Raw genomic sequence first — 17,004 nt, forward strand, 5'->3', positions numbered from 1 at the left:
AAATAACCATGAGAAAACTGGAAGTGGTGCTGTGGCTAAAGCACTAGCCTTGAACTGAAGAGCTCAGAGACAGCACCCAGGCCCAGAGTTAAAGCCCTATGACTGACAAAAAAAAAAAAAAAAAAAAAAATCCAGTCAAAAGGTGTCCTTTCAGAGCAAGTATTATAGTCTAGGGCTCCTCCCATATCTCTTTCCTTGTGTTTTGTGCTGATTGCTTAAGGGCTTGTACATGTGCCACCCTGGAACCATGTTTTCAATCTCCAGGATTGAAGTCCAGAAGTCACAAGTTAGATCCAGCCACCTGTCCCCATCTGTCAAAGAGGCATGGTGAGGGCAGAGGAAGGGGATTTATTACATGGCAGCCAAGGGAAAACAACACTTCAGTACATCTTTAGCCATCTTCAGAGGTACAGATATTGGCTTCAGGTTAAACAGGGGAAGTTGGGGAAGGAGATGAAAAAGGTTTGTGTAGTTACATCAGTGTCAAGTCATAGTTATGGCCTAGTTGACCATTAGCTCAGTCTTTGTCCTTGGAGTTCTGGAAAGTTGATATTATTTCCTTAGTGGAATGGAACAGGAAGAAGGTAGTCTCCTGGTTTTGCCTGTTTGCTTTAAGATGATAAGAAGAAGGCATTGCTTGTTTGGGGAGCAGTTCGCCTTCCCCACAAGATGGTTGTCTGCATCTTCTCTTTGCTCTTGCAAACAAGCTATTGTGAAGGGACTGCAGCAGAGAACAGCTCAGATCAAAAGGCACAGGCACTCCAGGTACCAGTGGCTCATGCCTGTAACCCTAGCCACTCCAGGAGGCCGAAATCTGAGGATCAAGGTTTAGAGTCAACCCTGTCCCTGTGAGACTCCTATCTACAGTTAACACTCAAAAAACAGAAATGGAGCTGTGACCCAAAGTGGTAGAGTGCTAGCCTTGAGCAAAAGAGCTTAGGGACAGTATCCAGGTCCTGAGTTCAAGCCCCATTGCCTAGAAGAAAACCCACACAGATACAAAGTTGGGGACTTTTTAGCACAGGACCTAGCAAAAGTATCTTTTAAGTTGCTTCTTTTAAAGCCCCAAGCCTTTTCCTTGGTTGAGTGGCCACACAGGGAATGGAAAGAAGCATTTGAATGGGAACTCATGTGAGAAAAAGCAATCTTTTCTGTCAAACCAAGGTACCTTCATCTTGTAATGATATTTCCTGGAAGTATTTCCTTTTTTACTTCAACTGTAACTATTATCTGTACTGTTTGTGACCAGCAGCCATGCAAGGAATATGAACCTTGTGTAGAAGGAGTTAAAAGAATAAACTATAATTATCAGCTGTGTTGCTTGTGGCCAGCTAGCCACATTAGGGAAATAATTTTTTTTTTGTCTAGTCCTGGGGCTTAAACTCAGGGCCTGAGCTCTGATTTAAAAAAATGAATTGTAGGGGGCTGGGGATATAGCCTAGTGGCAAGAGTGCCTGCCTCGGTATACCCGAGGCCCTAGGTTCGATTCCCCAGCACCACATATACAGAAAACGGCCAGAAGCGGTGCTGTGGGTCAAGTGGCAGAGTGCTAGCCTTGAGCGGGAAGAAGCCAGGGACAGTGCTTAGGCCCTGAGTCCAAGGCCCAGGACTGGCCAAAAAAAAAAAAAAAAAAGAAAAAAAATGAATTGTAAACCTTTGGTAACAATTAAATAATAGCCCCCTTTCTAACCTTGGTAATCAATTATACTTAGAATGTGAGTCTAACTCCTTGACAAAGAAGAAGAACAGTTTGGACTGGGATAAAAACCTAGCAAATTGTTCTGCTGGGTATGCCTGCCTAGTTGTGGGTAGAGTGACAGTATTGTACCCTTTTGTGCAAAATTGCCTCGATGAACTCTCTTATATCTCTTGTGTTGATTCTTTTTTTTTTTTTTTTTGCCAGTCCTGGGGCTTAAACTCGGGGCCTGAGCACTGTCCCTGGCTTCTTTTTGCTCAAGGCTGACACTTTGCCACTTGAGCCACAGCGCCACTTCTGGCCTTTTCTACTTATATGGTGTTGAGGAATCGAACCTAGGGCTTCATGTGTATGAGGCAAGTACTCCTGCCACTAGGCCATCTTCCCAACCCTCAATGTGTATTTGGTTTTTTTTTTTGTTTTTTTTTTTGGCCAGTCCTGGGGCTTGGACTCAGGGCCTGAGCACTGTCCCTGGCTTCTTTTTGCTCAAGGCTAGCACTCTGCCACTTGAGCCACAGCGCCACTTCTGGCCGTTTTCTGTATATGTGGTGCTGGGGAATCGAACCTAGGGCCTCATGTATACGAGGCAAGCACTCTTGCCACTAGGCCATATCCCTAGCTCCCTCAATGTGTATTTCTAATACTCAGGGTATTATGAGAAGAAGAGGCACTATGACGGGCCACATGCTGTCTGCCATGTGTCATGTCTACCATTTTTTATCCCTAACTACATAACTGAGAAACCCTAACTCTTCCTCACCTCCCAACTGCAGCCTCATGCTTTGGTCAAGTAAACGCAAATGGACCTTAAAGAGCCAGTGTGTGCATTGCTATATGGGCCTCCCACCACATGCAGAACGGCTCTAGGCTCCTGGGCTAAATGGAAGCCTCTGGGAGTTCAGGCTTCTGACAAGCTGTGAACTGCAGGACTCTAATAGAGCACATGGCGACATGAGAAATAAGAAATGCCTGCATATTAGGCCATTCAGAATTGGGTTATCCCAATAACCAACTTCACCCAACCAATCTCACAGGATGATTTAAATACATTTCTTTTTAAAAATAATTTTCTGTTCCCCTGAATTCAATGATCAGCCCTTAACACAATAAACTTTGATGGCTTATTTAGATGTCTGCTTCTACCACTAAATCTAAAGTTGCCTAGGAGCAGCAACATTAAGGAGCATGCGCATATTTCTATGTACATCTTCATGGAGTCTGGTTCAAAGCAGGTAACTAGGCAGGAAGTCCACAGGCCAATAAGAAACATGAGACAAACATTTGTTTCGGGTAAGTGCTTAATGCCCTTGAGGAACTTCTAAAATTCACTCTGTTCTTGTTGGGGAACAGAATACTTCAAAGTGGAATGTGCTGTTCTAGAAACAGATAGAGATAGTTCGAGTAGAAGTGTTTGAAGCATGCTCTGTTCTTACACAGAGATAGTTCAGGTAGAGGTGTTTGAAATTGGGACAGAAGCTCGGGGAGGTCCCAGAAGCCAATGAAGACCTTGAAGCCCTAGGGTAGCTTAGTGAATACATGCTCAGGTCTAATTGCAATTAAATGCTTTTGAAAGCTGAGATTGGCTAGGAATGTTCTTGTGAAGTTTTCAATGGAAATAATCAAGAATGACTTAAATATGGGACCAAAATCTAGAAAAAAAAATTAAATGGAGGTGTGGATTTTTTTGTTTGTTTGGGTGATTTTTCTTTTTTCCAGTACTGGAAAGTTTAGGGATTTAAAAAAGGAGCAGCCTGCTTGCTCTGTGTGCTTGCTTGCCTGATTTTTGGCTGATGGCTCACCTTTGCCTTGCCAAGTTCCTTTCTAGTTAAGTGTCCCAACAGCCTGGGCCATTTCTAACAAGTAGACTGATAGCCTTGAGCAAAAAAGCTAGGGAACAGCACCCAGGCCGTGGGGTCAAGCCCTAGTCCCAGCATAAACAAAAAGGAAAGAAAAGAAAAACAGAACTAAATCCTAATTTACTTTTTCCCCCAGTCCCCTGTGGCTGTTACACAATAATAATTTCATAAGTTCAAAGTGCACCCTTAGACAAATCATCCCATTTTCTGTTTTCATTTTTTAGTAGACCTGTCAGCTAGATTTCTCCCTAAGGTGCAAGACAGACTTAGTGCTTTTAATTCTTAAGTAAATTACAACAGAGATCTAAACACCCAAGTCCTCATACTTCCCATACGTTTAAATTTCCTTGTCACAAAGGAAAAATAAATTTTACTAATTAGTTGTGGATTGTTTCCAGTTTTCCTGTCTAGAAAGAAATGGCCTAAGCCCAAATAGTTCAAAAGAGCTCATACAAAAAAGAAATGAGGCATTAACCACTAATGTATCCTCCTATTCTTGTAAGTATGACCACTGACTCAGAAAACAGGGCAAGGAGTCTTCGTTGCTGCAGGAGTATACTGCAGTAGTTGGATAGTAGAGTACAGTGCCAAGCCTTCCTACAGCAGGGTTTTCAAAGGGAAAAACCACACGTGAAAACAGGCAGATTTACAGAAGCAGAGCTAGCAGTTAGTAATTACAGAAAGCAATTATGATTTCTGTCCAAGCAAAGTTCGCATTCCAAACTCTTCCTTTGTTCGATTTCTGAAACTTACCAGAACACATTCTAAGCCTTTTCCCCACATCCCAGGTTTCTGGGCTTGCAGGGCGGGTCTACTGGTCCACATTTCAGGTCTCCAGCTCTTCCTGAGCTTCACTGCTATTTACCGAATTCCAATAACCTGGTGTTTAGCTCCTAATTTACTCTTCCTCAGAAATTTCCCTTTAATGACTGGCCTGGAGTTTCTCCCTACAAGGAAGTTCTGCTTTCAATACTTGGCCCTACTCCTAATATTCAAGACTTTGTCTTTTCTCTGATTTTACAAGCACAGGATCCAATTTTCTTGCCAAAACAAATAGAAAAGAAAAGCGAGGTCCAATTATTCACTGTTGGAGAGGATTTAACCAGGGATCCAAAAAAGCCTCCAAATTGATTTGTTTCTCCCTTTCACCAAATGGTGGTTAAAAAAAAAAAAAAAAAAAGCTGATGATGGCCCAAGGGGGAAGATGAGAAGAGAGCCATAGCTGAGGGACACAGATGCTTCTCTCCTTTCTGTCCAACAAGTAGCTGTCAGTGGCCACTGCTTCCAGGGCACATATTCTTTTCATTGACTCACCAAAGCTGAAACCAGGTTTTAGATCGTGGTACTGGGGCTTGAACTCAGGGTCTCGTGCTTTAACGGGGCATTTTCCCACTCAAGGCCGATGCTCCACTATTTGAGCCACACCCCCACTTCTGAATTTTTGCCAATTAAGTGGAGATTAAATAAAAGTCATTGAAAGCCTCAGAGACTTTTCTGCCTAGGCTAAGTTTCCTGCATTGTCCCTGAGCTTTTTTGCTCAGGGCTAATGTTTTGTCTCTTGAGTCACAACTGTCCTTCTGGCAGTTTGATGGCTAATTGGAGGCAAGAGTCTCCTGCCTGGGTTGCTTTGAACTTGGATCCTCAGGCTTCAGCCTTCTGTGTAGCTAGGATTACAGACATGGGCCATCTTTGACGTCCATTGCATCTCTCCTCTTTTTGTTCACTACCTATCTCTTAACATTAATATAGTTATAATTTTAGTTGTTTTGATTTTATTTTTCATTCTGAAAGTATGAGTGGTTTGCCATGCCATGTTTACAGTGTTAGAGCTTCTGAGTTTTCTGTGGAGTTATTCTTACCAAGGATTATTTTTTTATTCTCCTGATGCTTTCTTCTCATTAACATCTTTCTTTCAAGAACTCCCTTTAGAATTTCTTATAGTACAGGTCTTATGGATATTTTCTTTCAGGGTTTTTGTTGTTGCTGCTGTTGTTATTGTTTTTAGGGTTTTGTTGGTTTTGTTGGCCATGAGGTTTGAACTCTGCCTAGGCACTGTCCCTGAGCTCTTTTGCTCAAGACTAGTACTCTACCACTTTCAGCCACTTCTGATTTTCTGGTGGTTAATTGGAAATGAATCTCACGGGGACTTTCCTCGGCTGGCTTTGAACCACCATCTTCAGATCTCAGTGTCCTGAGTAGTTAGGATTACAGGCATGAGCCATTAGCACCCTGCCTGTTTGTTTTTAACCTATGAACAAAGATTTCATCTTCCTTCAGTACTGTGAAAATCATTCTGCACTCTCCTGGAGGGCAAAATTTCCTCCAAGAAGTCTGCTATGAATGAAGAGCCCCTCCTTCATGTGTTATTTGATTTGTTTTTCTTACTGCCTTAAGAATCTCTTAAGCTGTGCTTTGAAAACTTGATTATGTGTTTGAAGATTTAGTTGTGTTAACTCTGGTTAGTGCTCTTTGACCCCTTCATACCTGAATATTTGTATCCTTCTTGAGGTTTGGGAACTTTCATGTTATTATTTCTTGAAGCTTTCTATTCTTTAGGCATTGTCAAGCCTTTCTTGAACCTCAAAGATTCAGATATTTGTTCTTTTACTGCTGGCTTAAATCCCCTTATAGTTTCTTCATTCTTATTTTTTCTTCTATTCCTTTATGTTCAAATGGTTTATTTTCAAGTTTCCTGATTCTTCTGTTTAGTTATTCTTACTTTGATGCCTGCATTTACAACTTGCTTATTTTTCACCTTGAAAATTGCTACGACTTCATGTTTGCTTGCTGGCTTGCTTGATTGATTGCTTCCATCAATCCACTAAATTTCTATGTTAGAGAACTGTTTCTCTGTATTCTCATAAGGCTCATTTACTTTCCTTAAACAGCTATTTCTGCATCAAAAAGTTCACTTATACTGGCCACTATATGGTCAATTTCTGGTGCCTATCTTTGACCATTACATGAGGTCATGGTTTCCTAAAAATTGGTAATATTTGTTGGAATGTGAGATCATCTGTATATTAAAGGCCTTAGATACTTAATCCAGCTTTTGTAATATGTCTTTGTCTGTGCTAGCCTTTCCAGAAACTTAAGCAGGCTACTTCGTTTTAAGGGGTTTGTTTGTTTGTTTAACTTTGAGACTATGGGCACTCCCACCATTTCAGTGCTAGATGGTGACCTAGGTCCAGGTCAGCCATGAGAACACTGCTCATAGGTTATTACTGTTTGATCACTAGAGAGTGATCAAAGCCTAGATATGTCCTAAATCTGTATTTTGTGTGCTGTGCAGTGTGAAATAGCAAAGTATCTAACGGACTAAACCTGGGTAGAATCACCATGATGAGACAGCCCATATGCAGCACCTGTGGCCACTAATGCCACAATGCTATATCATACCCTAAGCCCACAGCCCTCAGAGACCAGCATAATTTTGGTGTCAGATCAAGGCTCATATGTTATTTGGGTTTAATAAAGTTAGAACGCTGGGTGCATGTCTCAGGCCCAAAATCCTAGCTATTCAGTAGGGGGAGATCTGAAAATGAAAGTTCAGAGCCAGCCCAGGCAAAATAATCTGAGAGACTCTCCTCTCCAGTTAGGCAATAAAAATCCAGAAGTGACTGGCACCAGTAGCTCACATCTGTAATGCTAGCTACTCAGGAGGCTGAGATCTGAGGATTGGGGCTCTCAAAGCCAGCCAGGGCAGCAAAGTCAGTGAGATTCTCATCTCTAATAACCACCAGAAAACCAGAAACAGCACTGTGGCTAAAAGTGGTATGGCACTAGCCTTGAGTGAAAAAGCTCAGGAACAGTGCCCAGGCCCTGACCTCAAGCCCCAATACTAACAACAACAACAAAAAAGTAGAAGTAGAGGTGTGTCTCAAATTGGTAGAGAACTAACTACTACTACTAATAATAATAATAATGATGAAATGTCCTGTGAGTTCAAACCCCCAAAACCAGCACACATGTGTGCAAACACACACACACACACACACACACACACACACACACACACACACACAGTGTTGTTGTTTTTATTTTGTCAGTCATGGGGCTTAAACTCTGGGCCTGGGCACTGTCCCTGAGCTCTTTTGCTCAACCCTAGTGCTCTACCACTTTAAGCCTTAGCACTACTTCCAGTTTTCTGGTGGTTAGCTGTAGATAAGAGTCTCACAGACTTTCTTGCTGGCTTTGAACCATGATCGCAGATTATAGAATTGAGCCACCAGTGCTTGGCACACAGATAAATTCTGATTACACCAGTTTTTATAAACTTTTGGCTTCATGACCTCTCACCAGTTGTTTTTTTTCTCTCGCCAGTTTTGTATTTTTAACTAGTTGTTTTTTTCACAGTGACCTCTAGCACGCTGCTCAGGTTTCCTTGCTTTTCCACTTCAGGAGACAAGGCAGCAGAAGCCTGCAGTGACACAATGGACAAACACCCATCAGGCCCCTTCTGGGACTGCTCCCTGTTACATCAGGGTCTCAGGTAGTACCTGGACAATGCCAGAGCCCAAGACTCAGCTTCTGTCTCAGAGCTCGCTCATCACGTGCTTCTGCCATGAACCCCATTGCTGTAAAGCTCCAGCATCTCTGACCATATACATCGCTGTGCTAGGGCTCCATACATTGGGCCTGTCCATCTCAGAGCACACTCGTGCTAGGGCGATCAGGGCTTCTTAAGTGCTGGTAAGAGAAAGAGTTCCTGGCTCAGATTTAATCCCTTACATGAAAAATCTTGATCCCCTTTAGGCTAAGATTATACATATTTCCAGAGACCTAAACTCCACAATGACAGTTCGGGCTTCTCTAGGGATAACTTTCGAATTTCTAAATTTCCTGAACACTGGCCATATGCCAGGCACTGTCAAACATATCAAAGATAAAAAGTCCAACAAGGCTTGGATTCCGTCCTAAATAAACTTATAACTGAATTGCGGGAAAATACACACAACACCAACTATAATTTGCCAGGAAAAGGTTATGTGTAAATATCTTGAGTAGAGAGGTCAATCTCTAGATCAGAGAAGGCTCCAGGAGAGGTGGTCAGAAGGTGGTTGGCCCATGATGTGTGGATCCTTTGTATCAGCACCGCTTCTCTGAAGCATGACACATGCTGTGCATGCCTACCGGAAGAACCACGTGCTCCTGAGCCAGTGGGCTGCCTGGCACAGAAGGAGCACCTTCTGCAGGAATCAGGATGGCAACAACCTACACACCATATATCTCCTCACCCAGCCCAGCTGTGGACAACAGAACAAAGAACTTCAACCTCATGAACATGGCCCAGAGGATCAGAGGCAATAAGACAAGACACAGAGCAAGTGTGGCTCAGGCTTTACTGGGGGTAACATAGGTCTGGGCAGCCCCCACACCGGGAACCAGGACCTGAACACACAAAAGTGGTTCAGATGCTTCAGGGGTCTGAGGTCAGTCAAGTTCCTCCAAGCAGGACTACATGGTTAGATTCAAGGCGAGGACAAGAAAGTGAGGAACTTGGTTGAAGAAACAGGGATCTAAAACTTACAGAGGCTCAACTGCAGGAGGGCCTGAATATAAGGAGATAAGGCCCTTGCAGGGAAGGGAGGAGAAAGGAGAAAGGATTGAGAAGACTGAGGCAGCAGTGCTGGGAGCCAGGCAAGAGGGCAACAGGTGCAGACAGATCCTTCCTGTGAGTCTTGCCACTACAGGGCCCTTACTTGTTACCCCACGTGGCCTGTTTTAAAAACAGAGGCTTTGGGAGGAAGCGGCTGGTCTTCATGTAGGCAGAGATCTTCTTCAGTCCCTGCAATTGGAAAAGAAAAGCAGGAGCTCAGGAGTCTGGTAATCACTGATCTAAGCAAGTTCCCTCCAGGAGAAGCCTGTCCATGGGAATCAAGCCCAGTCTGCTCAGATCCCCAGTTCTGGGCAGGGAGTCCTTGAGTTTCCTATAATAAGAGGGAGACTGGACACTGGGCATGATGCTTTATACCCAACATTCCATATAGGCTCAGAAAATCCACTCAAGCCTGACACTCAATACCTGTAATGCTAGTTATTCAGGAGGCTGAGATTTGAGGGTCACAGTTTGATGCTACCCAGACAGGAAAGTCCCTGAGGCTCTTATCTCAATTAACCACAAGAAAACCAGAAGTGGAGCTGTGACTCAAAGTGATAGCATACTGGCTTGAGCACAAAAGCTCACGAAACAGCACCCAAGCCCTGAGTTTAAGCCTATGACTGACAAAAAGAAAAAAAAATCCACTCAATCCTGCAAGATCCAACTTGCCTTCACCACTGATCAGAAGAGGACCTGAGGTCCAGAGAGATTAAACAATTTCCTGCAGCTTACAGAGCTAGTGAATCCCAGACTGTCTGTCACTCTGCTTTCTGTGCTCACCCCTCTTCCCTTCCTACAGGGACAGCTCTGTTTCACAGGAAAGCTTCTGTACACCTGAATTTGCACATAGGAGGAAAGATCTAGAAGAAAAAAGGAGCTGAGGGGCTCTTTTGTCATGCATTGTCAGCAATGCATGGAACACACACACAAAAAGTCTAAGCTAGCAACTCAGCAAACCTTGAGTGAAAGTGTTCCAGATGGAGGAAGACCCACAAGGAAAGGTAGGGCAGGGTCCTAACCAATCCTCTGAGAGCAGAATGTCCAACTTTCTCTACCTGGTACCTGAGTCCAATCTCGTTGTGACCCCACCCAAACTTGTGGCCAGCCCTAATACAGGGACTAGGCCAAATGATAATCCATGTGTTGTGCGACTTCTTAACCAAGGTTCGGCTCCCAGGAAATTCAAAAGAATTCAGAGATCCAAGACTGCCTAGATCCAACAAGGCAGACCCAGCAGACCATGCTGCAGCTCTCAGCATTTCTCTTCCTCACATTCTGTGCTTAAGCTAGCTCTTAAACACCCCAAGGCCAACCCTGGAACAGAACCAAAGCTGCTAAGAACTCGCTGAGAAATGACTTCACTTGATGGGGATTACAGGCTGAAACAACAACTGTTGCAAATGATGCCTCCAACTCCCAAATCTCTATGAAAGTAAGCTTTGTTGGTATTAATAAACAAGTGCACTCTGGGTATATCGCTGTTAATTATGGCATGAGGTCCAGGCTGTGCTCTCAGAACCCAGGTGGTGTTTCTAGCACTTTCTGCTATTCTTGTTTGCAGATTAGGCATGGGGGAGCTCTTAATATATTGTACTAGGCCTAACCTAGAGCCCCTTACACAGGAGAAGGTCAGAAAATAGAAAGGAAAGTGTTGATGGCTCATGACTGTAATCCTAGCTAGTCAGAAGGGTGATATCTGAGAATCAAAGCCAGTCTGAGAAGAAAGTTCATGAGATACTTACCTCCAATTAACTACCAGAAAATTGGAAGTGGAGCTGTGGCTCAAAGTGGTGAAGCACTAGCGGATAGCACCCAGGCCCTGAGTTCAAGCCCCATGAATAACAACAACAACAAAAGTAACTGTAAGCCTCTCAAAGGTGTAATTTAGGAATATTAGAAGAAAACAGAAGAGGGGCAGAAGGTCCCCACCCTAGAACAACTGAAGAAGATAAACTCCTCCAACAGAGGACGCACATATCTATCTACTCAGTTAAGCACCAACCACAGCCCTGGGGTCTTAGTTTCTCCTTAGTATGGGACATAACTATGTGCAAAACCTCCTACAGAGAATCAGTGAATATTGTCTGTCTTTCTTGATACTTCTCAATTAATCTCAACTTGTCTCACTCTGCTAAATAATACCTGTGAACACTTTTCTTCTCCTTCTCCAACAGGGTCCTGGGAAGGAAATCCAGGCCACACAAGGTCTGAAGATTTTCCTTCCACTAAAAATCAGGGACAGCCACTGACTGCTCTCCTTAGACTAAGCCTGAGGCCCACACAGCCTCTCATGGCACTGGGAATGAGTGACTCACCCTCTATTCTCTAAAGTTCCTAACCTACCCAATGGGATGGATTGCTCTATCCACCCTGCAGGAACACTATAATGCTAATCTTAGCTCAATAGATGAAAGGTTCTAAGCACAGGAACTGCCAGAAAGCCAGCGATCAGTAAACCCTAGTTATTCTTCACTCAGCTCCAGGACTAGGGAGGCATCATGGGAAGGGGGAAGGGAAGAAGTTCATCCATGAGGAAAAAGGACTGGGGGGTGTCACCTCAAAGCGGGAAATGAAATCCTTCAGGTTGGGGAATGCATCCAGGCACTTGGGTGCAAACATTCGGTGTATATCAAGGATATCATAAGCCAGGAAATCCACAAAGGTGATCTGCAGAAAGCCAAAAACGAATGGGGCTGAAATTTCATAACCTATAGGAGAAACAAGTTCTCCTCCCTGTGACCCTCCTCCTTACCTTGTCCCCTGCAAACCAAGGCCTTTTCCCCAGGAACTGTGAGAAGAGCTTGATCTTGTCAGGGAGGCCTCCCAAGAACTCAGGCTTCAGTTTCTCCTGAGACAGATAACAGCTGTCAGGACCCTCAGACAAAAGCCCCTCAGCAGGGAATCTTTTGTGTGTATGCCAGTATTGGGGAATTAAACAAGCAAATACTAAAAGATCCCAAGAGGGAAATTCTACCTAGTAGATGGCAGAAGTATAGGTGAACATTGACATAATTTCAGGAAAGTTAAAAAATTTCAGAACTCTGTGTGTGTATGTGTGTGTGCCCAGACACGTGTGCCAGTACTGGGGCTGGAGCTGAGCTACTGCCTCTTAATTTTTTGCTCAGGACTAGCACTCTACCACTTGAGCCACAGCTCATCTGGGATTTGGGGGGTTAATTGGAGATAAATGTCTTCACAGACTTTCCTGCTGGGGCTAACTTCAAACCACCATCATGAGATCTCAGCCTCCTGAGTAGCTAGGATTACAGGCATGAGCCACCAGTGCCCATCCGAATGTTTGATCTGGAAAGGAAGGAAGCAAATTCCTGCCCATTGGTCATCACCTATCCATTCTGTGGCCGCTTGTTGCTCATCTCTGCAGGCCTCTTACTCCTGCACCAAGACCTGCCCTGACCCAACCCCCTGTAGGATGCAGTTTTGTATTACATTACATGGAGCCATCCTCTGGCTGGCGCTGGGATGACCATTAAGAAATGGTCTTTATTCTTACTGGTGGTGTTAAGGGCACAGCTCTGGAGAAGGCCAATACTTTATGCTATCTTGTTCTCTTTCTAATGTTTTGAGTCTTCTTATTTCAGAAGTAGAAAGACAAGGGGCTGGGGATATAGCCTAGTGGCAAGAGTGCCTGCCTCGGATACACGAGGCCCTAGGTTCGATTCCCCAGCACCACATATACAGAAAACGGCCAGAGGCGACGCTGTGGCTCAAGTGGCAGAGTGCTAGCCTTGAGCGGGAAGAAGCCAGGGACAGTGCTCAGGCCCTGAGTCCAAGGCCCAGGACTGGCCAAAAAAAAAAAAAAAAAAGAAGTAGAAAGACAAAAAGCAAAGGGAGAAACCCACATCTTGGGAGAGCTAATTGCATGGTTAAAGATCGGAGATGAAAGGGATTCTAAATACAAACTCTAAAGTCTAAGAACTGAATTTCAAAACCACTGAATCTAAACCATCCTGAAGACTGGGCAAATGATTGTTTATTTGGCCAATCCATGGCTGGAATAAGTAGTCCTGTGGAGAATCCAAATGATAAAAGAGTTCAAATGACAAACAGAATCAGCATACATGTGAACCGAGTTTAACTCCTGCTCCAAACTCTGCCAGGTGAAACACAAATGAGAAACTCACATAGTCAGGGCTGTAGCAGAGCTTGACGAGCTGCATGCGAATGTCCCAAACCTGGTTCTCCAAAACATCCACACGGATCTTCTCCTCCTCTGTCTCCCCACCTGCAGCCACACAGATACATCCTCACTGTCCTGCCTCAGCCGAGCACAGAGGCTGGCCATTGTGCCACACACACCCGGCAGCCAACCCCACTCACACAGGTTGTGCTTGCGGGCGATGTAGCGCAGGATGGCATTGCTCTGGGTGATCTTGTGAGTGCCATCAATCAAGTAGGGCAGCTGGATAGACAAACAGGGAAGGTCATAAGGGGCCCCAAGTCCCAGCAGCCCTTCCCTGGGGTAGGACAGACACAGGACCTGGCACTCAGTGTGCCCAGCCATGGTGAGCCCTACATAAACAAACACACTGCAGAATGGATGCAAGAGCTGGGACATAGAGGATCATAGAAAACCACAGATATCCAGGAAGGAGAGGAGTAGAGCAGAAGCATTACCCTAAAACTCAGCTAGGCAAGGAGAGGAGGGAGGAAGAAAAGTAGACCATATTTCCCTAGACCACCCCTCCCATGCTCCTACATTGGGGAAATCCAGGCCCAGCTTGAACTTCTCACTCAGCCACTGGCTTCTGTCATAGTCAGGAGCTGTGGTGGACAAGATCAAGTGTAAACAAACCTGAGTCCAGCCCTCCTTCCCCAGCCCCACTGAGGTACTGGATCTGCAACCTGACCAGCTCTGTCCCATACTCCAAGGCCACAGGGGTGAAGCATGCTGTGAGGGCTGAGGGATCTACAGGACCAGGTTCACAAAGGGTTTAGGCCAGTGCTAGGCAACCCCACCCCACTTCAGACAGAGGAGGCCCCAGCTCTCCACTCCCAGCTCCATGCAATGAAATACAAAACTGCATCCTACACGGGGTTGGGAAGGAGCAGGTCCTGGGTGCAGGAGGAAGAGACCTGCAGAGATGAGCAACAAGTGACCACAGAATGGGTGGTTGGTCACCAATGGAGGGGTTGGACAAAGGTCTGGCCAAGAGGTGTCCTTACCATCCCCCATCGAGTATATCTTCTCTTCATAGCTTGAGCCTGTGTATTCCAGGAGCAGGCGAATGGCGTGAGCCAGCTGGAAGAGATGTCAGGTGAGGGAGGTCAGACAGGGAGGCTGTGTGACTTCACCTTCTCCAAGTGAGCATAGCCTTTATCTGCACACACTACACACCTGTAGTGCAGGTGTGTAGTGTGTATGTGAGAGAGAGAGACAGAGAGAGAGAGATACACAGACACACAGAGAGAGAGAGAGAGATAGAGAGAGAGAGAAAGAGAGAGAAACAGAACAGAGACAAACAGACAGAGAGCACCTGTGTGCTGAGGCATACAGCACAGAAATCCAGAAAGACTTCAGAGGATTCTTGGTCTAGAATCCATCCAGCTGCTCACAACTCTCTTGGCCCCTTGCTGAGTCCTCCACCCACACAGAGATAAGATACCACCCTGCCCCCTTACCCCACGGATGTCCCAGTAACCCAGTGTCATGGCCATGATGCTCCCACAGGTACTGTGACTGAGCCTAGTGGCTTCCCCAGGACAGGGCTGGGACTTTTATCTCAGAGCAGTGGAAGGCAGGGCCTGGTGTCAGTCCCGCCCCTCTGCTTCCTGGCCCACCCTCCACATGCACCTGCCCTCCTCTTGTGGCCTCTGAGACTTTTGGCAAGGAAACCAGGAGAGGCAGCCAGTTTGGGGGAGGCTGGAAAGAGGAAGAATTACTGCTGCCTCCCCCTCCAAGGTTCAGGGAGCCAAAAATGTGGGTGCCCCAAAGCCAAAGGTAATGGTCACCCATCCTGCTCCCCAAAACCCTGCCAGAGACTCCCTCAAGTCCCCCACCTCCCCTGGCCACACAGGGAACTGGCAGCCCTTTCAGAATTGGCAAGGTGCACAAAAGCAAGGCATTCTCACCTTTACCCTCTGGAGTTGCTTACTCTTCACTCCAAACTGGAGAGGTTCCCTGGACAGAGATGCTGAGGTTTAGCCAAAAAGGGGATGCCAGGCAACCTGAGGAGGTGGGTAGCTTGGGAGGATGAGGTCGAATGGAAGATATGGACTTAAGATATATTGTACTTATCATAAACTGCTGTGTTGTACTGAAACTCTCTCGTACAACCACTTGAAGATAACTTTTTTTTAAGGGGAAATATCACTAACCCAAGAATTTAACTTGGCATCTATTACTGAAAGAACAAGAGACTTACAAACTCAAAAGTTCCTTGATGTTTTTTTACAATCCATGAAAACCTCATGGAATAGTTAATGACCCTGGACAAGGGCCACCAAAGAACATGGGGTCTCCTTGTTTTCCTGCAGAGAATTTGGGCACCCAGCCATTGGTCATCTGGCTAAGGATGATGCAAACTAGATGCTTAGTATTTGGACCCTGTTGGTAGATCTAAATCAAAGAAACAGACTGAGGTTCTGCCAGGAGTGGGGGGTGCCACCAGCACCAGGGACTGCAGTCAGCTAGCCCCTCACCCTGCCAGCACAGTGGCCTAGGTGCAGAGCTCAAGTCCTGCTGAGAGCTACTCTGCAAGATTTTAAGAGCTCCAGGGGCCAGATGCCTCTTCTCCTTCCAGGATGGCTCTCTAACCAGAAGATACCATACAGGTACCACACAGACCCACAAGAAGACCGGGCCAGACTCTCAGCTGTCTAGGTCCCTGGGTTCCAGCCCTAGCCCAGGCCCCTGACCCCTCTGTGCTCTTGCTCTGGGGGGGGGGGGGAGGTGCGGGGGGAGGGGGGTGTGAATGGCCTTTCAAGTCTCTGTGAGACCTGGAATAAAACCTCCATGAGCATATTATCTTTTTTTTCTTTAAAATTTTATTTTAATGGTTTTTTCCTGTTTTTTTTTAATTAAATTTTATTGACAAGGTGTTGTGCAAAGGGGGTACAGTTACATAATAAGGCAGTGAATGCATTTCTTGTGATATCTTACACCCTCATTTTTCTTTCCCTTCCCTAGAGCACACATTATCTTAACAAGAACATGGCTCCACCTGCCAGCCTCTTTTCTTCCAAACAGGAGCTTGTTTCCAAACCAAGAGGTGTGAACTTATTTGGCCTGGGGTTGACTTTGCCTTGTCTCAAAGAACTTAAGGGACATGATCGCTAGGAGAACAGATAATGGAACTTAGAAAGGAAATGATTTCACAAGGGCAAGGTTGTTATCAGCAGGCAATAAATCTGGGGAATTAGTTTAGCGAATGCTTTGTTAAGACCACAGGGTCTGAACCCAGTGTATCAATGATGGTTTTAACTCTTCAAACCATTATTGGGCTCGGGTGGAGGACATGCAGAGGTCCTCTCCTGCCTGTAGAGTCAGGCTATCACATGCTGTGTTGGTCTCTGCCAAGATGGGGTCTTAGAGATCAGGTCACTGGGGCTGGCAGGTGTCTATGGCAAATATTGTCTCTGTCCTCAGACATGGTCAGCCCTCCAGCTCCTACTGAATGATTCTGACTGAGATTCTCAAATTTCAGACTCCTAAATGGCTAGGATTATAGGCATGAGCCTCCATCACTCAGAATTTTTAAATATCAAAAAGGATGATCTCTATTCTCTATATCATTGGCCCATAACAGGAGGCAGTTTTATCTGAGGTCACACTGGACAATGGTTAGAGCTCGACCACTTGAGCTATAGCTCCATGTCTAGCTTTCTTGCTG

At 45.3% G+C, this 17,004-nt stretch overlaps 1 protein-coding gene across 1 annotated transcript; it reads right to left on the bottom strand.

The window, feature by feature from the left end:
- Window positions 1-8,519: 8,519 nt before the first annotated feature.
- Window positions 8,520-14,912, bottom strand: LOC125355437 (glutathione S-transferase Mu 1-like). The gene is made up of 8 exons (XM_048351810.1): window positions 14,795-14,912; window positions 14,339-14,414; window positions 13,872-13,936; window positions 13,493-13,574; window positions 13,297-13,397; window positions 11,907-12,002; window positions 11,711-11,821; window positions 8,520-9,340 (listed from the first exon to the last, which is right to left on the bottom strand). Exons 1-8 carry the CDS (start codon window positions 14,828-14,830, stop codon window positions 9,251-9,253), a joined length of 657 nt encoding a protein of 218 aa, XP_048207767.1. The 5' UTR covers window positions 14,831-14,912; the 3' UTR covers window positions 8,520-9,250.
- Window positions 14,913-17,004: the final 2,092 nt, after the last annotated feature.

This window comes from Perognathus longimembris, chromosome 7 (genome assembly GCF_023159225.1).
Source record: "Perognathus longimembris pacificus isolate PPM17 chromosome 7, ASM2315922v1, whole genome shotgun sequence".
In the NCBI taxonomy this organism is placed as follows: domain Eukaryota; kingdom Metazoa; phylum Chordata; class Mammalia; order Rodentia; family Heteromyidae; genus Perognathus; species Perognathus longimembris.

Bases quoted from the DNA above. Each gene is read 5' to 3' on its own strand.
- LOC125355437 (XM_048351810.1), bottom strand. From the start codon at position 14,830: ATGGCCATGACACTGGGTTACTGGGACATCCGTGGG. The intron at 14,415-14,794 runs GTAAGGGGGCAG...CATCTCTTCCAG, and splicing joins GTTACTGGGACATCCGTGGG to CTGGCTCACGCCATTCGCCT. The intron at 13,937-14,338 runs GTAAGGACACCT...TGTCCACCACAG, and splicing joins GATATACTCGATGGGGGATG to CTCCTGACTATGACAGAAGC.